Here is a 22,802-nt window from a genome sequence, read left to right on the forward strand (position 1 = left end):
ACTGTCCCTGGAGGTCGACAAGCAGGTAGTGGGAACGAAGGAAGTCGACCCCAGGAGCAGTTGTGCCACTGCCACAAGGGTCCAATAAAGCAAATATTGCCGAACTGAAGGGGGATGGTGCAGGAACCAAAAGACTGGATGGAAAGCGGTTAGTTGCCCTCAGTACTGGGCCCTGCTTGTCGATGTGGGTGTCAAGGCCTGCAGGGTGCAGGACACTTATCTTGGCCCTGGTGTCAATCAGGAAATGCCTGATTGAAAAGGAGTCCCAAATGTAGAGGAGGCCATCATGTGGGCCATACATACATATTCATTTCTGTGAATGGGGGAACTAGTTTAATTTTTCTACTTTTAGTACAGGTACATGATCCTTTATCCTGAACCCTTGGGGAACAGTATGTTCTGAATTTCGGATTTTATTTCAGAAAGCCCACCTGAATTGTGCTGCCGTATCCACCCCCACCCCCTTCCAGTCCCTCGGCCACCTCCCCCGACCGCCGGTCCCTCGGCCACCTCCCCCGACCGCCGGTCCCCACTTACCGGATTTTGGAGCTTTCTGGATTTTAGTTGTCTGGATAAAAGATCATGTACCTGTAATCATTCTTTACCAGTCTTTAGGACTTTTTATACCATTCATTACCACAGTGATTTTTGTATTTTTTACCCCCTTCCCAAACACAGACAAAATTGAAGAGGATGTCAGGAAAAAAAAACAGAAGCCATTTATTACACAGGACACAAAGCACATGCAGTGTAAAAACTAAAATCTGCATGTTAAATATGAACGTTTGTCAAGCTGAACTCACTGTTTGAAAAGAAAATATGTTCCGTTCAAAATATTCAAATCTAATTCCATTACATGTCATAGAACAAAAAAAAAATCGGTTCCTTTGCCAGTGCAATCCATTGATAGGGTACAGGAAATTAATTAGAAACTTTTCACATTGGAGATGTGATCTTATCACTGATTGGTAGCTTTTGTCTCCTGTTCTCCACACAATACTTCCTACTCACCTACCTCCACCATCAACATATGGTCATAATCTCTGAAATATCACAAAGCCCATCACTTAATGAATGGAGAATTTTCCCCATTCTCATTATTACGAAATCAATGAATACACATTACTGAACATTCAACATAGACAATGGAAAGACGTTTGAACCAAATTGCTTGCTGCTTTGAAGAGAGAAAATGCATACAACTAGTTGGAAAGGGAAGTCAGCACTGCACTTCTCCAACATCTAAAGTGTGTTTTGGAAGTTACGAAAGGATACGTTTATTCTCCCTCAGGAAACAAGCAACACATTTTAAACTACAATACTGTAGACACAGTTAACACAGGGTATTGTTAAGACTGATATTGACAAATACAGTGTACATCTTCTAGAAATCATCTCAGCTGGATTAACATGTTAAGCCATTTTTCTCTGGCTGGAAGAAATGCTCCACCAATGCACTTATTAAATCATTGAGCTCCTCCTTCAATTTTTCTAGATCACTGCAAAGAAAGAAAAGGAATAAGTATGTTCTATAAAGGAACTTAACTTTTGTCTAAAGAAAACTAATTATATGCATTTTAAATACTAACTTTACATTACTAGTTGAGAATTGCATTGCATATAATATAGCGCCCTCCATCATGTTTGGGATAAAGACAGTTTTTTTTTCCTTTATTTGTCCCCGTTTTAAATTTGTAATCAAACAATTCACATGTGATTAAAGTGCACATTCCTGTTTTTATTCAAAATTTGTTGTATACATTTTTGCCTTACCATGTAGAAATCACAGCATTTTATATAACACACACACACAGACACACATAGTTCCCCCATTTCAGGGCACCATATGTTTGGGATACTTGGCTTCCCAAGTGGTGGTGATTATTCAGCTATGTTTAAAGCTTAATTGGTGCAGGTATAAGAGATCTAGGCTTGCTTCTAAGCTTTTGATCACCTTTGGAGTCTGTAGGTGCTATTTTTCAACATGAGGCCCAGAGTTGTGCCAATGCAAGTCAAAAAAGCCATTATGAGGTTGAAAAACAAGAATTAAAAAGAGACATCGCCTAAACCTTCGGATTACCAAAATCAACAGTTTGGAACATCATCAAGAAGAAAGAGCACACTGGTGAGCTTAGTAATTGTAAAGGGACTGGAAGGCCAAGGAAGACCTCCACAGCTGATGACAGAAGAATTCTCATCATAATGAAGAAAAATCCCCAACAGATCATAAACACTCTTCAGGAGGCAGGTGCGGGTATGTCAATGGCTACTATCTGCAGAAGATTTCATGAACAGAAATATAAGAGGCTACACTGCAAGAAGTAAACTACCAGTTAGCCACAGAAACAGGATGCCCAAGGTCCAAAGCATAATACCTTATCTGTGAAATCTGGGAGGGGGTGTTATGGCCTAGGGTATTATGGCTGCCACAGGTACTGGCACACGGATCTTCGTTGAAGTTGCAACTGCTGATGACAGTAGCTAAATGAATTCTGAGGTGCATAGAAACATCATATCAGGTCAAGTATGAGCAAATGCCTCCAAACTCTTTGGACAGCAAGACAATGATTCTAAACGTACTACTAAAGCATCAAAGGAGATCTTCAAAGCTAAAAACTGGAAAATCCTTGAATGGACAAGTCAGTCACCTGATCTAAATCCAATTGAACACGACTTCCATATGCTGAAGAGAAAATCCAATTGAACACGACTTCCATATGCTGAAGAGAAAATCCAATTGAACACGACTTCCATATGCTGAAGAGAAAATCCAATTGAACACGACTTCCATATGCTGAAGAGAAAATCCAATTGAACACGACTTCCATATGCTGAAGAGAAAATCCAATTGAACACGACTTCCATATGCTGAAGAGAAAATCCAATTGAACACGACTTCCATATGCTGAAGAGAAAATCCAATTGAACACGACTTCCATATGCTGAAGAGAAAATCCAATTGAACACGACTTCCATATGCTGAAGAGAAAATCCAATTGAACACGACTTCCATATGCTGAAGAGAAAATCCAATTGAACACGACTTCCATATGCTGAAGAGAAAATCCAATTGAACACGACTTCCATATGCTGAAGAGAAAATCCAATTGAACACGACTTCCATATGCTGAAGAGAAAATCCAATTGAACACGACTTCCATATGCTGAAGAGAAAATCCAATTGAACACGACTTCCATATGCTGAAGAGAAAATCCAATTGAACACGACTTCCATATGCTGAAGAGAAAATCCAATTGAACACGACTTCCATATGCTGAAGAGAAAATCCAATTGAACACGACTTCCATATGCTGAAGAGAAAATCCAATTGAACACGACTTCCATATGCTGAAGAGAAAATCCAATTGAACACGACTTCCATATGCTGAAGAGAAAATCCAATTGAACACGACTTCCATATGCTGAAGAGAAAATCCAATTGAACACGACTTCCATATGCTGAAGAGAAAATCCAATTGAACACGACTTCCATATGCTGAAGAGAAAATCCAATTGAACACGACTTCCATATGTTGAAGAGAAAATCCAATTGAACACGACTTCCATATGCTGAAGAGAAAATCCAATTGAACACAACTTCCATATGCTGAAGAGAAAATCCAATTGAACACGACTTCCATATGCTGAAGAGAAAATCCAATTGAACATGACTTCCAGATGCTGAAGAGAAAATCCAATTGAACATGACTTCCATATGCTGAAGAGAAAATCCAATTGAACATGACTTCCAGATGCTGAAGAGAAAATCCAATTGAACATGACTTCCATATGCTGAAGAGAAAATCCAATTGAACATGACTTCCAGATGCTGAAGAGAAAATCCAATTGAACATGACTTCCATATGCTGAAGAGAAAACTTAAGCCCCCAAAACAAGCAGGAGCTGAAGATGACTGCAGTACAGGCCTGGCAGAGCATCACCAAAGAAGATACTCAGCACGTGGCAATGTCTATGAATCACAGATTTCAAGCAGTCATTGCACACAAGGGATATGCAACAAAGTACTAACTATGATTAATATACATCCTGTTACGATGTCCCAAATATTATGGTGCCCAGAAATTTCTACATGGTCAAACCAAAATGTACACAATATTTTTTAATAAAATCAGGTATGTGCACTTTAAATACATGCAAATTGATTACAAATTTAAAACTGTGGAGCACAGAGGCAAACGTCTTTGTCACAAACATTATGAATGGCACTGTAGACCAGAGAAACAGGCCATTTAATCCAACCAGCCTCTGCTATTCTTTATGTTCACTTGTATTCTATAATTTTTGTTTATCCAATTATAATTACTTATCCTTCGGATACCTGTACTTGATCAACCTTCCCTTAAATCTATTCAATTCATTGCAAAATGAATATGTAGGTTTGTAATTATATTCTGTGACAAGAGATGGAATGGAAAACCAGCCTTTAGTCTTTGTGGAAACAAAGTCTCATCTTCATACTCAAGACACCCTCCACTATATTATTTTGCACTGCAATCATATGAATGGGATAAATTCAGAATGGATCTGGCACTTCAAACCTCTGCATCAACTTTCCCTCAAAGCTTACAGGGTTAATTGAAAATGGGTATTACTTCACCGTGTAATGTTTGAATAAGTAAACATCTAACATTCCAAAAAATCTGTGTCCCCAACACCAAACTCTTGATCCTGCCAGATTAATGGAATTTTACTGTATTTTCAGGTCACCAAGGTATGAAAAGGGACACTTACTGAATGAACAGCAGGACACCAGTTTGCGTAACACAGAACCATTCAATTTTAAATTTCATCGATGCCTTGGTCCAAATATGGACCAGAGAGTAAAATTGCAGAGATGAGGTGAGATTCCATAGGCCATTCAATAGTACCATCAAAACAGTAACATTCAATAGGAGAACAATGAAACTTTAGAGCTTTCTAATTAAATACCACACTTGGTCATTAAGAAATTAGCAAGATTCCAGTGTTGCAGGCAATTCAAAGAGCCAAAAATCTAATCCTGTTCAAAACTTTGATTAGGAAGAAAAATTACAATGTTTCTTTTTCTGGTTGTAAAGATCAATAAATATATAAAAAAAATGAACTGCCTGATAGCAAATAATTTACCCAAAAAACAAATTGTAACTTAAATTCTGATGAATTTAATCGTTTTATTTGTGCATATTATCTTGTTGGACCTGCTCCATCTTGGGCCCTGGATGAAACGGAAGATTTACATTTAAATTGAGACAACACAGCACAGTAACAGGCCATTTCTGCCCACAAGTCCATGCCACCCAATTAACCTATATCCTCAGTATGTTTCAAACAGTGGGAGGAAACTGGACATCCTGGGGAAAACCTACGCAGAAATGAGGAGAAGGTACAAACTCCTTACAGATGGTGAGGAATTTACATCCCGGTACCAATCGCTGGCGTTGTAAAGGCATTGCATTAACCGCTACGCCAACCATGCTTGTGTGTGCCACATGCTGCAACACTGAAAACACCTCACACTTGGTGACTTACCTGCCGTCTAGAGGGAGTGCTGTTCCCTGTCCTGATTTTTGTTTAACCTTGGCAATCCATTCCAGTCAATTTTTGTGACACACCTTTGCCCCTCTAAACCAGATACCCAGCATCTTAAGAAGGTCAAGCTTCACTGTGAAGTGTCCAGTGGGCCATTTAGACAAATTAAAGAACATGGCCTCACTCTTTGTATGGTTGACACTGCCCACCATAACCCCCACCCCTTCGAGGCCAGCTCAAACTGGCCACCAGTGTTATTAAATCTATGGACTGAATGCAGATTGGAGCAGAAGACAGTAATGGCATCCATGCAGAGACATTAATCCAGGTCCTCCCACTACCTGGCATCATCACCTCTTTTATGCCAGTATTTTTATACAGGGTTCTTTGTAAAACACAAAGAAGACAGGAGAGCAGACAACTCTGCCATAATTCAGTTTTGAATAGAAGCTATTTGTTTTGGTGAGTTACAGGTTTGCTATTGAGATGTGTTAGCCCATGGGAGCAAGCTTTCAGTTAATAAATAATGCTATAGTATTCCATAGCTGCCCCACCACCATAGTGACTAGAGGGTCTATCTTGAATAGAAGAAAATTTAAACAACAGAAGGAAGCGAAGGAACAGAGGAGGGCAAACTTACATAATATGACATTGGCTTGCATGGCTGTGGAAACAAACCTTCAGCATTCTACTAAAAAGGCATCCCCTATCAAAAAGGAGAAAAAGGGGGAGGAGGTTCCATTCTTCTGCAAATATCCCTAGCATTCAGAATGTTCACTCTTGACAAATCGTCGTGAATCATTTTTAAAATTTAACACAAAATGTTGACATTAACTAAAATATCCAAGAACATCTTCCTGAAGAGCAATTGTACTCTTCTCATCATCTTGATGTTGCTGTTGTTGACGTCTCCTCTCTCTGTGTTAGTGCCCAGAGATTCACTGGTCTCACGAGGCTTCCAAGGCTTCAAGGTTCCTTTTATTATCTCGTCTCAAAATGTAATGTAGATGATAGGCCAACATTAATCTGTTGTTTGCGGAGGAGCTAGTGGAGTTGTTCAAGTGAACTGGTACGGACTTGAAGGGTCGACATGGACTGTTTACGTGCTGTAAACGGTTATATGGTTATAAGAAATTAAATACTGTGGTGGCCCACAATTGCGGAGATCAGGTTGGCACATCGTGAGGCAGCAGACGCAGACAGAGATCGCTAAAGCGACTCCCAGGACAATGAACTGGTGGGGGTAGAAGCTGGGGCAGCATCAGACCAACAGCCCTAAAATGGCATTGGTCAAGCTGCCCAGCTAACTCAGCAGAAACAGGGCATTCATATAACATAACATAACAATTACAGCACAGAAACAGGCCATTAGGCCCTTCTAGTCCACACCGAACCAAACACCCCTCTCTAGTCCCACCTCCCTGCACAATGCCCATAACCCTCCATTTTCTTCTCATCCATATACCTGTCCAACCTTTTCTTAAATAATACAATTGACTCCGCCGCCACTATTTCTCCTGGAAGCTCATTCCACACGTCTACCACTCTCTGAGTAAAGAAGTTCCCCCTCATGTTACCTCTAAACCTCTGCCCCTTAATTCTTAACTCATGTCCTCTTGTTTTAATCTTTCCTCCTCTTAACGGAAATAGTCTATCCACATCCACTCTGTCTATCCCTTTCATAATCTTAAATACTTCTATCAAATCCCCTCTCAACCTTCTACGCTCCAAAGAATAAAGACCTAATCTGTCCAATCTCTCCCTATACTCTAGATGTTTAAACCCAGGTAACATTCTGGTAAACCTTCTCTGCACTCTCTCCACTCTGTTTATATCCTTCCTATAATTAGGCGACCAGAACTGCACACAGAACTCCAAATTAGGTCGCACCAACGTCTTATACAATCTCAACATCACCTCCCAACTCCTATATTCCATGCAATGATTGATAATGGCCAGCATACTAAAAGCCTTCTTCACCACCCTATTCACGTGAGTTTCTACCTTCAGGGAACGATGTACCGTTACTCCTAAATCTTTCTGCTCTTCTGTATTCATCAATGCTCTCCCATTTACCACGTATGTCCTATTCTGATTCTTCTTACCAAAATGAAGCACCTCACACTTATCAGCATTAAATTCCATCTGCCATTTTTCAGCCCACTTTTCTAAGCAGCCCAAATCCCTCTGCAATCCTTGAAAACCTTCTTCATTATCCACTATTCCACCTATCTTAGTATCGTCTGCATATTTACTAATCCAATTCACCACCCCATCATCTAGATCATTAATGTATATAACGAACAACAACGGGCCCAATACAGATCCTTGAGGCACACCACTGGTCACCGGCCTCCAACCTGACAGACAATTATCCACTACCACTCTCTGGCCTCTCCCTTTCAGCCAATGTTCAATCCATTTGACTATCTCAAAATTTATACCTAAAGACTGCACCTTCCTAACTAACCTTCCATGTGGTACCTTATCGAAGGCCTTACTGAAGTCCATATAGACAACATCCACTGCGCTACCCTCATCCACATTCCTAGTCACCTCTTCAAAAAATTCAATCAGATTGGTCAAACATGACCTTCCTCCCACAAATCCATGTTGAGTGCTCCTGATCAGACCCTGTCTATCCAGATGTTTATAAGTACTATCTCTAAGAATTTTCTCCATTAATTTACCTACCACAGACGTCAAACTTACAGGCCCATAGTTGCCAGGCTTCCTCCTTGAACCCTTTTTAAATAACGGAACCACATGCGCAATGCGCCAATCCTCCGGCACTATCCCCATATCTAATGACATTTGGAAAATTACCGCCAGAGCCTCTGCTATTTCCTCCTTCACTTCTCTCAATGTCCTGGGGAAGATCCCGTCTGGTCCCGGAGACTTATCCACCTTTATATTCTTCAAAAGCCTTAAAACTACACCTTTTGTAATCTCTATATTCCCCATATTTACCCAATTTGCTTTTTTTATCTCACTTCTCCCAATATCCTTCTCCTTAGTGAATACCGAAGAAAAGAAACTGTTCAATATCTCCCCCATTTCTCTAGGCTCCACACACAGTTTTCCGCTCTGATTTTCTAAGGGACCAATTTTGTCTCTAGCTTTCCTCTTACCATTAACATATTTGTAGAACTCTTTTGGATTAGTTTTCACCCTGCTTGCCATAGTTTCCTCGTACCTTCTTTTAGCTTTCCTAATTCCTCTCTTAAGATTCCTCTTACATTCAATGTATCTCTCAAACATCTCCTTAACTCCATGCTTCTTATATCTAATGTACACCTCCCTTTTTCTTCGAACCAAGTTTCCAATATTCCTTGAAAACCACGGCTCTCTCAAACCTTTTGCCCCTCCTTTTAACCTAACAGGAACATAAAGCTTTTGCACTCTCAAAATCTGATCTTTAAAAGACTTCCATCTCTCTACTACATCCTGCCCAAAAAACAAATTGTCCCAATGCATACTCTGCAAGTCCTTTCGCATCTCCTCAAATCTAGCTTTTCCCCAATCAAAAACCTCAACCCTTGGCCCTGACTTCTCTCTTTCCATAATGACATTGAAGCTGATGGCATTATGATCACTGGACCCGAAGTGCTCGCCAACACTAACCTCCGTCACTTGACCCATCCCATTTGCCAACAGTAGATCTAACACTGCTCCTTCTCTGGTCGGCACCTCTACATATTGTTGTAAAAAACTATCTTGCACACATTTCACAAACTCTAACCCATCCAGCCCTTTCACAGAATGCGTTTCCCAATCTATATGTGGAAAATTAAAATCTCCCATAATTACAACCCTGTGCTTATCACAAATATCTACTATCTCCCTACAGATTTGCTCCTCTAGGTCTCGGTCCCCTGCGGGTGGTCTATAATACACCCCTACAAGTGTAACCTCTCCTTTCCTACTCCTCAGTTCCACCCAAATAGCCTCTGTGGATGTGCCCTCTAATCTATCCTTCCTAGGCACTGCTGTAATATTTTCCCTGACAAGCAATGCAACCCCACCTCCTCTTGCCTCTCCGACTCTATCACACCTAAAACAACGAAACCCAGGGATATTCAGTTGCCAATCACATCCCTCCTGCAACCATGTCTCTCTAATTGCTACCACATCATACTTCCAAGTATCAATCCACACCTTCAGCTCATCCACCTTTTTTACAATACTCCTGGCATTAAAATATATGAATTTCAGAGATTTCCCAATTTTGAATCCCTGTTTTCCCTCATCTTTAATAACATTATTTACTTTTCCTCCCAATTGTCCTTCATCTTCTTCCAGAGCATTTCCCTTCTCTATCACCTGCCCATCCATATTCAAATACTTACTACAAACTTTCTTTGTTTGCATTCTAACCTTCTCCTTACTGCTCTGTACTATTTTGTTCCCTCCCCCCAACCATTCTAGTTTAAAGGATCCTGAGTAGCCCTAGCAAATACCTCTGCATGGATGTTTCCACCAGCTATTGGTATTCATATGGCTAACTCAGCAAAAGCGTGTGTGTGTGTGTGTGTGTGTGTGTGTGTGTGTGTGTGTGTGTGTGTGTGTGTGTGTGTGTGTGTGTGTGTGTGTGTGTGTGTGTGTGTGTGTGACTACAATTGGTGACCTCGACGGCTTAAAGGAATTTAAACCTAGCGATGGAGACGAAGCAGCAGTCAGCGCAGTCGGCCTGAAGCTCCCGACCTTCTGGACAGTTTGACCCAGTGTGTTCTTCAACCAGTCAGAGGCTCAGTTCCAGATTCAGGCTATCACAGCAGAGATCACCTGGTACTACCATCTGGTCAGCGCCCTTAATCCACAGACTGCAGACAGAGTGGCCAACTTTATCAAGAAGCCACCATTGGAAAGCACTTACACTGCCTTCAAAGAGCTATTAACAGAGACATTCGGACTCTCACGGAGAGAGCGAGGAGCACGTTTGCTCCATCTGGATGGGATTGGAGATGGATCTTCGTCGGCACTCATCAACGAGATGCTGGCCCTCCTGGAAGATGAGCAGCCCAGCATCATGTTCGAGCAGGCATTCCTGGAACAGATGCCTGAAGACATCTAACTGCTCCTGGAGGATGCGGATTTCACCAACCCCCAGAAAGGCACAGCATGGGCAGTCATTCTGTGGAAATAGAAACAGAAGTGCTCGGCTACCATGGAGCTCGTAAAGTCCCACGATCCGATCAGAGCAGTCTCAAGCAAGGAACAGCAGACGAGAGACAGGAGTGAGGCAAGTGACAGATGGCGCTTCTACCATCGTAGATGGGGCACCAAGGCCCGCCGATGCTAGTCCCCCTGCGAGTTCCAGGGAAACGACAAGGCCAGTTGTTGCTGATGGCCACGATGGCTGGTCACCGAGAGCCTCCTGTATGTCTGGGACCACCCGTCCGGCAGATGGTTCCTGATGGATACCCCTGACAGGATTGGACACTAGCACAGGCTAGTGGGACCCACGTTGAGGGCTGCCAGCAACAGCAGTATATGGACCTATGGCACTCGTAGGGCCGAGCTGCAGTCACTTCTCGTGGGAGTTCACGCTGGGTGCAGTGGAACAACTACTCCTCAGAGCGAATTTCCTGTGAGCCCTCAGCCTCCTAGTGGACCTTAAGGGTAAGCGACTTATCCACACAGAGACCTACCAGATCACTGTACTTGGTTTCCAGTAACACACCTGTACTCTGTCCACAGCTCGGAGGATGAGTTCTCCAAAGTGCTAGCAGGATTCCAGACAATCCTTTCCTCTCATTTCACAGCGGAGATGCCTCAGCATGGCATCAGACATCACATCCTGAACAAGGACCCACCTCTCCATGCAAGGGCAAGATTACTTCCCCAGAGAAGCTCCAACTGGCCAAGGAGGAGTCTGCAAGCTCGAGGAGTTGAGTGTTGTTCGACAGTCAGACAGCCCATGAGCCTCGCCCCTGCACATGGTGCCTATATCAAACTGGGGGCTGGAGACCATGTGGCGACTATCGCCGCCTCAACGAGGCCACCACCCCGGACCGTTTCCCTGTGCCACACATCCAGGATTTTGCAGCAAACCTGCACAGGGCAACAATATTTTTAAAAGTGGATCTCGTGCGAGGATATCACCAGATTGCAGTGCATCCTGATGACATCCCTAAGACGGCCATCATCACTCCAATTTGGCTGTTCGAGTTCCTGAGGATGGCATTTGGGCTCAAAAATGCGGCACAGACATTCTAGCGACTGATGGACACAGTGGGCCGAGACCTGGACGATATCCTCGTGGCAAATAGAACCCGAAAGGAACACCTTCAGTACCTCTGAAATCTCTGTAGTCATCTGCAGGAGTTCAGCCTCACCTCCAACATGGCCAAATGCCAGTTTGCCCTGAACACCATTGACTTCCTGGGCCACACCACTGCCCGACAAGGTAGAGGCCATCTGCAGCTTCCTGAAACCCAGTACAACCAAAGGTCCCGCAGGAGTTTGTGGGATGATAAACTTTTATCGCAGGTTTATCCCAGCAGCTGCTTGAGTGATGCGCTCTCTGTTCATCCTGATGTCCGTCAAGGAGAAGGACCTGACCTGGGGCGACGAATCCGCACGTGCGTTTGTGGAAACCAAAGCAGCCCTGGCCAAAGCTGCACTCCTGACCCACCCCAGACCAGATGCACCCACAGCCCTCACAACTGATGCCTCAGGAACAGCGATTGGTGGAGTCCTGAAGCAGCAGATAGAAGGAAGTTGGTACCCACTAGCTTTCTTCAGCAAACATCTGTGGCCCCCTGAACTGAAGTACAGTGCTTTCGATAGAGAGCTGCTAGCGCTGTACTTAGCCACCTGCCACTTCTGGTACTTTCTTGAGGGAAGGGCTTTCACGGACCACAAACCACTGACTTTCGCCCTGGCTAAAATCTCCGATCCCTGATCAGCTTGCCAACAGAGACACTTGTCTTACATCTCGGAGTATACCACCGACGTCCAGCACATCTCGGGCAAAGCCAACATGGTCGCGTACACCTTGTCCAGACACAGAATTCACTCCCTGGTCAACGGTCTGGACTTGGCAGTACTGGCAGAGGCACAGAGCAGGACGATGAGATCCCGCAGTACAGGACCACTTCAGGACGTTCCAGTCGGCACGGGTACTACCACCCTCTTGTGCGACGTGGTCACCGGGCAGGTTCGACCTATTGTCCCAATGGCATGGAGGCAACGAGTTTTTGACTCCATCCATGGGCTGGCACACCTATCCATCAGGATTGTGGTCCGGCTGGAGGCCAGCAAGTACGTGTGGCATGGACTGCAGAAACAAGTCCGGGGATGGGCCAAGGTGTGTACGCAGTGCCAAACAACCAAAGTGGAGCGACACACCAAGGTCCCCCCACAGCCTTTCAAGCCAACGGAAGGCAGGTGCTGTTCGGATGCCCAGTAGTATGCATGGTAGCTCATCCACCCAGTTGGGGCCCCTTAGTCTGGTCATGAGGGCAGTCTTGAGGAGCCTGTGGAAATGCTCCACCATGCCGTTGGCTTGTGGGTGGTATGCCATCGTATGGTGTAGCTGAGCGTCCCACAGAATGGCAATGTCGGTCCACAAACTGGAGGTGAACTGTGCACCTCGATCAGAAGTGATGTGCTGTGGCAGTCCAAATCTTGCAATTTAGGACGAGAGGAGTGCTTTGGCACAGGACCTGGTGGATGTGTCGGCCAAGGGGATTACTCCTGAAGCAGCAACAATGGTCAGTGTGGACATTGATAGGAAACTTTTTCCCCTTCACATCATTGATTTCCATATTGACCACAATCTCTTATTGTTCCTTTTCCACTCAAAATGCTCAGTTCCCTTTCAGTAGTGACTCAAATCTCTTCAGATGGGAAATTTTCAGAGCTTGCTTTGGAATCTGCAAACAACTTTTTATATTTTAAGGTTATATCCCCCATGATCAATTTGTTCTGCCCCAATTATTGCCATCTACACTTCTGATACAAATCAAATAGCTGTGTTCAACGTGAAGGCTGAAGACAAGCTGTTCAGAACAATCAACAAAACCTTCCCAGCAGAGCAACGATTTCATCAACCAAAATGAGGAAATATGCAATCCAGAAACACAAATTGAAATCTGTATTTTTTATATATTGTTATTATTTTCAATTTAATCATCCTGCCTTCGTCAATCAATGTTTCAAGTGTCCAATTAGAGAAATTTTCTATGTAAAGCAGTTTGGGTTTTATTATTGGCTATTATAGTCTACTCACAACCATGAAAATATGATTGAATTTCAGAATAAATCAGCACAGTTCAAACCCAAGATTCTAAACAAGTGTCCTGCACGATAGGGTGGAGTTGCAGAATGATTCACAACCCCAGTTAATGTACAATTTTCCTTGCACCTTCCTCCACCATTTCATTCAGGCACCTGCCAACATTTTGCTCTTTCCTTAATGAAGGACTCAAGCCAAAATGTGGTAATGTATTTTTATCTTTGCTATATAAAGTACGCGGTTTGATCTGCCGAGTTTCTCCAGCTTTACTATAACGATGATGAGTTTGTCCTACACACAAGTACAAGGTACACATTTCTGCACAAAAATTCTTACTAGCTGCAGCTAAACAAGTACTTTGTGAAATACATTCTTATTTCACTTTCCTTTCCAACAGAAAGGAATAGATAAAAAGGCATTTGCTGCATGTAAATTATCAGTTACATTTTTGCATTTTAGAAGCAAGTGTCCTCAAAATTACTTACTTGAATGCAAGGTGTTTTGGGAGGTCTTGAGATTATAAATGCATATTGTTTTATCCATAGAGTTTGATTACATCCCAATGTTAGGTGGGAACGTTCTGTCTTGGGGCCATAGACAGAGAATGAAATATTTCACACAAGAAATATTCTCATGCAAATCAGGTCTATTGAATAAGCCATGTTATTCCAATAATATCTCTTAGACCCATTCATAAAAAATAACTTGTATTTAAATTAAAATATATTTGATTTTCTCCTCTAATTAGTTTTAAGACAGCAAATGAAATTAACAGCAGGAAGACTGATTTACAGCATGGTGCTCAGTTTTTTTTAAGAATTTTTTATTGTCGCAAGTTTTGATTACAGCAATAGTGTAATACCTCAAAAAATATAACTCAAGAACAGAGATTTAAAGATAGAGAATGTTTAAAAAAAAGTAAATATGATCACATTATTACACAAACAAATGCAGTGAAACTGCTCTATTCAGAATTCAAGCAACCAGCAGCCTCAAACAAATGGCAAACAAAAATGAAAAATAAATAGGCAAAAAATAAAGTTTAAAATTGCCGCACCTCACCGTTAGTTCACCATTCACACAATACACAATCTCAAGCAACTAGAAAATTCACTTATCCGGCATCTAACAATCCCCATAGATGACCAATACCAGGGATTTTTACTGTATTTAGCTTCCTTGAGTTAAACAAGAAAATCTGCAGATGCTTGAGTTTAAGAGCAATACACAAAAGTGCTGGAGAAACTCAGCAGATCACACAGCATCCATCAGGTCTGAGCCCTTCATCAGGAATATAGAAAAAACAGGTAATCGCCTGAATACGAGTGAGGGAAGGGAGTTGAAAGAAAGTAGGGTGGAAAGGAAGGAGCACAGGCTAACAGTCGAGAGGTGGATAGAGGTGAGAGGGTAAAGAAAGAAGCTGAGGGCCAAGGGTAGCTCTCTCATAGGAGAAAAGAAGGAGGTGGGAAGCTGGAGAGAAGTAGGTAAAGAGAGAGACTGAGGGGGTTAATGGAAATTGGTGGTTGATATTAATGCCATCTGGTTGGAGACTATCAAGATGTTGTTCCTCCTATTTGCAAGTGGCCTTGATTTTGCAGTACACAAGAACCTGGACAGACATGTTATTGTGGTAATGGTGTGTGAAATTTAAATGGTTGGCCTCTGGGAAGTCCTTGCTGTTGTAATTAGACAGAGTGAAGGTGCTCAATTAAATGGCCTCTCCAATATAGAGGCTGCATTGGGAGCACCGGATAAAGTAAATGACTCCTACAGATTTATAAGTGAGGTGTTGCTTCACTTGAAAGGCCTATTTGGGACCCTGAATAATGGTGAGTGAGGAGGTGCAAGTGGAGCACTTCTTGTGGTCACAAGGGTTGAGTGGATGAGGGAGACGCAGAAAGAGTGATCCATAAGGAAAGTGGAGAGGAAGAGGTTTCTGGCTGTGGTGTAAATTGGGGAGAATAATATGTTGGAGACAGAGGCTGGTGGGGTGGCAGGCAAAGACAGAGTTCCTTGTACAAGTAGCTTCTGAACAGCTACAGCCCTTTAAGATTATTCAGAAGATCATGTACTGCACTTCGTGCAAATTTTAAAAGTTAGACAATATGAAAATAAATGCAACCTTTCCCAATGGCCTGGCAGACAGGAATCAATGAATACATGTAATCGTGTACAAGAAATGGAAAAAGAAACACATTAATCATCTTCTTTTGGCTTTAATGTTTCAGATGTAAACTGCCAGATTTTCAGCTTTTAGGTTTTGGTCATTGGACGCCCTACAGTTTGCGTACTGTCCCAACTAATCTATAGTTGATGCCATTGCCACCACGTTTCACCTAGCCCTCAGCCACCTGGAATATAAAGACTTGTATGTTCGAATGCTGTTTATTTACTTCAGCTCAGCACTCAACACAATCATACCTCAGCACCCAATTAGGAAGATGAACCTGTTGGGTCTAAACACCTTTCCCTGTAATGGAATCCCACAATGAGAACAGGGGGGGGGGGGGGGGGCAGGGCTGCATGCTCAGGCCACTGCTGTTTACCCTGCTGACCCAAGACTGTGCAGCAAGATACAGTTATAATCACATCATTAAGTTCACTGACGACACGACAGTGGTGGGGCTCATCAGCAAGAATGATGAGTCAGCTTACGGAAAGGAGGTGCAATCACGAACGGACTACACCTACAACCTACACCAGAACATCAACCAAACAAAAGAGATGGTGGTCAACTTCAGGAGAGTCCGGGGGCAAAGCTCTCTGCTGATCATCGATGCTCTACTGTCAAGAGCACCAAATTCCTTGGTGTGCACCTGGCGGAGAATCTCTCCTGGTCCTCCAACATCAGATCCATTGCCAAGAAAGCCCAACAACACTTGTACTTCCTACAGAGGCTGAAGAAAGTTCAGCTTCCACCCTCACTACATTCTACAGGTGATGCATTGAGAGCAACCTATGTAACTGCGTCACCGCCGGGTTCAGGAACTGTACCATCCCAGAACTCATGTCCCTGCAACAGATAGTAAAGACTGCTGACGGGATTATTGGGGTTCCTCTCCCTGCCATGATGGACAGTTATAACAGCTGCTGTTTGTGGAAAGCCATAAACATTTTGAATGACTCCACACATCCCCTCCTGCAATCTATTCTCCCTCCTGCCATTTGGGAAGAGGTTCTGAAGCATTCGGGTTCTCACAACCAGATTGCGAAAATTTCTTTCCCCAACCCGTGAGGCTTCTGAACTCCAGGGACACAAGGCTAACATGTATAACATGATAATTATAAAAAAGTTTCTGATGCTATTTAGCCATGTAAATAACCAGCCCCATGGTTCGGAGAAACACTATCTTGTTTTCACTGTACAGTGCGATGGTTATGGCATGAACAACAAATAAATGTGACTTGACTTTGACAGATTCCAACTTTGAATCAGTAATACAGCACAGAAATAGACCCTTTAGCCAACTCACCCATGCCAATAGACCCATCTGAGCTAGTCCCATGCACCTTAGCCACAATCCTCTAATCTATCCTATCCACATAACTAACCAAATGTCTTTTAAATGTTGTAATTGTACCTGCATCAACCAGTTTCCTCTGGCAGTTATATACACACTAACCCAAAATAGTTGTGTGTAAGGTTTCTTTTAAGTCCCTCTCCCTTCGCCTTAAAGATTTTCCATCCAAGTTTTAGATACTCTTCTCCTGGGAAAAAGATCATTCACCTTATTTATGCAGCTCATCATTTTATATACATCTCAGTCTCCTCCACTCCATGGAAAACTGTTTGACCTCAGTCTCCTCCACTCCATGGAAAACTGTTTGACCTCAGTCTCCTCCACTCCATGGAAAACTGTTTGACCTGTCTCCTCCACTCCATGGAAAACTGTTTGACCTCAGTCTCCTCCACTCCATGGAAAACTGTTTGACCTCAGTCTCCACCACTCCATGGAAAACTGTTTGACCAGTCTCCTCCACTCCATGGAAAACTGTTTGACCTGTCTCCTCCACTCCATGGAAAACTGTTTGACCTCAGTCTCCACCACTCCATGGAAAACTGTTTGACCAGTCTCCTCCACTCCATGGAAAACTGTTTGACCTGTCTCCTCCACTCCATGGAAAACTGTTTGACCTCAGTCTCCTCCACTCCATGGAAAACTGTTTGACCTCAGTCTCCTCCACTCCATGGAAAACTGTTTGACCTCAGTCTCCTCCACTCCATGGAAAACTGTTTGACCTGTCTCCTCCACTCCATGGAAAACTGTTTGACCTGTCTCCTCCACTCAATGGAAAACTGTTTGACCTGTCTCCTCCACTCCATGGAAAACTGTTTGACCTCAGTCTCCTCCACTCCATGGAAAACTGTTTGACCTCAGTCTCCTCCACTCCATGGAAAACTGTTTGACCTCAGTCTCCTCCACTCCATGGAAAACTGTTTGACCTGTCTCCTCCACTCCATGGAAAACTGTTTGACCTGTCTCCTCCACTCAATGGAAAACTGTTTGACCTGTCTCCTCCACTCCATGGAAAACTGTTTGACCTCAGTCTCCTCCACTCCATGGAAAACTGTTTGACCTCAGTCTCCTCCACTCCATGGAAAACTGTTTGACCTCAGTCTCCTCCACTCCATGGAAAACTGTTTGAGCCTTTCCTAATAATTCATGCCCAGTATAGCTTACACAATTCAATTTTTCCTTTATTTCTTGCATTGGAATTATGAAGTCTGCAATCATCATTGTCATTTAAAAAAAACCCCCAAAAACTAATAAAACATTACCAGTTTCCAGGCGGTGCACATAATTCTGAATAATATTTAATTTTAGGCTCTGTCCCACTGGTTCTCAGGGTAGCTACACATCCATTCTTGAATGTGAATGTGATCATTTGGCTGCTTTTACTTGTTGGAAGCACCTAAAATACAGATAGGCAAAGAAGTTATTTATCAGAAACAACATGCAATTTTATTCTTTATCCTTGAAGTAAATATGTTTAAGCTTTTGCTTTTGAGTCATGTGAACTTTCGGTGGACTTTTTAAAATTGGGGATGATTATTCCTGTAGACCTGTATCAATAAAACAATATACATTAATAGTAACATTTCCTTTGAGGTGGCATGGACTTTTGGAAGTTAAACAGTTGAAAACTTCTTGCTATTCATTTTAACGAATTAACTATGAACACCACCGGTGAACAGCTTGTCATTACAATTTATTCCATGACATCAGGACTAGCACCCATTTTAAAAATCAAACGGTTCATGGTAATCAAGTGAAATTTAACAGTGATGAAAATTCTTCATAAAATATCACTGGTTTCCCCCAGCAGAGCATCTTAAAACAATGGAGATAAATTTAAGTTTTACTTACAGCTTTTTTGTTTGACTGACTGCTGTCATAACCAGTGGTTAAGTCCCGAATGCCAGAAATTTCAAACTTCCCACAGGTTTTGGGGTACTGGTTTGTTCCATTATAATTTCGTAAATTTTCAAACATTCTCTCTATGTTCGTTGGATCATGGCAGATGAAATATGAAGCCTTTGAGATATGATAACCATATCTAAATAGGATTAAAAATGCCAAAGTTGAAATACTGTTGTTTCACAAAGAAGATCCATACTAATGCAAGGCCATTTCCACAGTAACTTCAAATGTACCATGCATAATTTTCAGCTTCTTCACTCGTGCTTCAGTGAGACGGTACTTGTTTCTGCACCAGGAAAATTCATCTTCCTGTAATACTCCTATTTTTATTCTCACTTAACATCATGCAATTGCAAACATCACCATCACTACCAGCTCATTACGTAGGTAATTCACATGCTTTGAAGCATTTTCATTTTCAACCACAGATGCAGTGCAAAATCCCAAATTTTATCTGTAATAAATGCAAGATGTGTATTTATGGAATTTTCTACATCTGCATTGAATTCAAAAGCCAACGAAAAATATCCACGACTATTATACACCATGTTTGATAATTTAATTCCAATTATTTCCATCTCTGAAGATTAACCTGCAGGTGCATCATTCATATCCCACAACTGCAGATAGTGTATCAGTATGGCCGTAAAAACTGCTTGATAACATTATCAACATTTTGATAATATCGTCAACTGGCACTTCATAACTCAATGTATTGAGGTATAAATATAATGTAATTAATTAACTCAGAAAGAAATGCATGCATTTTTATACAATCTCAGGTCATAACACTACAAAGAGGGTTCTCTGATTTGTTGGAGATCCTAAATATACTGGGGGGGGGGGGGGGGGGTCTTTCAAATGTATACTCAAGCCTCCATAATCTTGGCCAGATTGAATGGAGAATTGAAATTTTATTCCCCAAAGTCACAACTGAACATTTTAACACCTGAAAATCTAGACAAATCAACTGGATTTTCAGAGTTTACTACAATCTCTCAAGGACTTTTCAACCCCACCTGTACATCCACCTTCCATCAGTAAGCATTGAATTCCTTCCTCTGATCACAAAAGCATTGTTAATTATTATTCAACCACAATGTCAATAAATCCCTAGTCAATGATTCATCATTGGGAAATTATTCCAGCAACTCACCAACTTTTAAAAAAAAAGACCTCTCGTAGTCTCGAATTGTGCTACTGGGGTAATAGAATTTTTCTTCAAAGTGATCCTGACTGTCACCTTTTCTTCAACAAAGTACAAGTTTCTGTGCTTGAAAATTTCTTCATAATTTGGTCATGACAAATAATTAGTCTCTGAAGAAAGGTTTAATTTCAGGATTGAAGATTCGGAGTAAGTTTCATAACAAGCACTAAACAGTGATGCCCCCACCACCTCCCCCAAACCAAGGTTCACTCTATCTTTCCTCTTACTTCATATATCACCACTGTATGCGTTCCGAAGCTGTGAGCCAGAGAATGTATTTGTAAATAAATCCCTTCAGTCTAGGGATTGTGCAAAATCAGTGAACTTCTAGAGGAAGGGACCCTCTTGTATATAAATTTATGGCAAAAGGAAATGCTTTAATTAGAAATAAAACTTCCATTCTTCATAGCACCATCTTGTACATTTACATTCTATAAAGAGCATGCTGGTAGAAATTCAATGCAAGTCTCGTGTATGGAAAAAAAAATCAGCAGATTTGCAACTGCATCAAGGAAAGGCTGGCATTAGGTACCAATAGTAGTCAGGAATGCACTGCAAGTCTCAAATAACCACAAGATATCATCAAGATGGAAGGCATTTTCTGCGAAGTTTCTAAGTAATACATCCTATTTCGGACAGATAAAACAACCCAAACATACATTCCAGTTCAACTTAAGGTCTTTCGATTCAATGACAATGTTTGAAGTTCATCTCCTAGAGGAGATGCATCACTCGAGAAGCCTCTTCTTATTTTATTGATTTGTTGGATGCACTGGTTCTTACTATCTATCAGAGGACAAAACATTCCAAATTGTAGAGAAAATTTGCTATGTGAAATCAAAAAGGGCTTATTTGTGAGATTTCCATTTAATTAAGCACTAAATGTAATTTCTGAAGTGCATCTGGAATTTGTTTGCATATTCCTTGCACAAAGACAAAGTTTTATTGCTGATCCAAGTATGCATTTTTGGAGGAAGTAAATGATTTGGTCTCTGAATCCAGGGCAGTCATGTCAAAACATTTTCTGCAGAGCCTGGCAGTGCTTGAGAATTGGTACATTGTATTCAGCAGTTCTTGAACTGCATACTACCTTTAGCCCCTTTCACACTTGCATCCCACTAAATTGGCTGTTCAGTGTCCCAGGATAGGAATGGGGGATTGACTTTTCACACTCGACCACTCCTAACCAGGACACTGAATGCTTTCACACTTGCAAGGGTTTATCCCCAGCATTTGATCTGTTCTACCTTTAATCGGAAGTGCTTGCATTATGCGGCATGCAAAAGACAGAAGTGATGTCATCTCATTCTATACAATGGCCGACTTCAGACAGATCGCCTTGGATGTCCCAAATTAATCCACCACCACGCGATCAGGTCTTATCAGCATCCGCATCTGCAAGTTGGTGCAAAGAGCAACTGATCTTACAGGCCAGCGAACTCCTGATCTCACGTGGCATAATTTTAATGATCTCTTGAACTCAATGATCTCTTGTGAAGTGTTTGAGGAGAGATGGGGTGAGCTGAGAGACCGCCATAAAAAGCACTTGGTTTTAAGAAGTATCTTGAACGAGTGCATAATAGCAGAAGGATGTGGAAGAAGAGACCTCAGGGACCTATATTCTTGGATCAAGTGTTTGAAAAATACAATGATATCCAGTGGTGTGAGAATCTACGAATGTCTCGTGCCACATTTGATTTCAGTGTTGGGATACTGGGGTCACACCTGAGGTGTAAGAACACAAAATGCCAAAAACCTTTGGAATCTCAGATCAGACTTGCACTAGCGTTGTGGTGGTATGGAGAGTAGAGTTTCATCAGTGTGCTTTTTGGTGCTGCCATCTCTACTGTATTCACAGTGATGAGGCAGTTAACTGCAACGGTGAAAAAGTACCTCATACCACATTTCACAGTGATAGTCTTCAAGAGACTATCAAGGCATTTGAAAGAAGGAGTGTGCCGGAGCCATAGATGGTACACATATTCCCACCATTGTCCCATAGGATGATCCAACGTCCTACCACAATCACAAAGCGTGGCACTCCATCATTCCACCACTGCTGGCAAGAACGATCTTTCCATTATTAGCATTTATCCTCACTTAAAAATATAAGCAATAAGTGGTTCCAGCTGTCAACCTCTGTTTGCAGCTTCACGGATGTCTATGCGGGATGGCCAGGTCACACTCATGATTCTTGTGTTCTTGTCAACTCTCCGACTTACATAATTGCTGAAAATGCAGGTGGTCAGCTATTCCCCAGTGACGCAAGTGATTTCTGACAGTGAATCATGATGCCTTAACAAGTGCATGCAACCCTGTGAAGTTTGTGATAAATGCCAGCTTTGCCACTGTTCCCTTCTGCTCCTTCTCACCCACATACTCTGTTTGATTGTATCACAG

At 42.1% G+C, this 22,802-nt stretch overlaps 1 protein-coding gene across 1 annotated transcript in view; it reads right to left on the reverse strand.

Annotated features, from left to right (window-relative positions):
• Positions 1–696: 696 nt before the first annotated feature.
• Positions 697–22,802, reverse strand: part of pgm2 (phosphoglucomutase 2) — a 79,486-nt gene continuing 57,380 nt past the window's right edge. Inside the window, exons 12-14 of the mRNA XM_069924969.1 lie at positions 19,142–19,331; positions 18,553–18,686; positions 697–1,499 (exon numbers count right to left, since the gene is read on the reverse strand). Coding sequence (XP_069781070.1) covers positions 1,406–1,499; positions 18,553–18,686; positions 19,142–19,331 — 418 coding nt within the window. The 3' untranslated portion in view covers positions 697–1,405. The remainder of the gene's footprint in view (positions 1,500–18,552; positions 18,687–19,141; positions 19,332–22,802) is intronic.

This window comes from Narcine bancroftii, chromosome 3 (assembly GCF_036971445.1).
Source record: "Narcine bancroftii isolate sNarBan1 chromosome 3, sNarBan1.hap1, whole genome shotgun sequence".
Classification (NCBI taxonomy): domain Eukaryota; kingdom Metazoa; phylum Chordata; class Chondrichthyes; order Torpediniformes; family Narcinidae; genus Narcine; species Narcine bancroftii.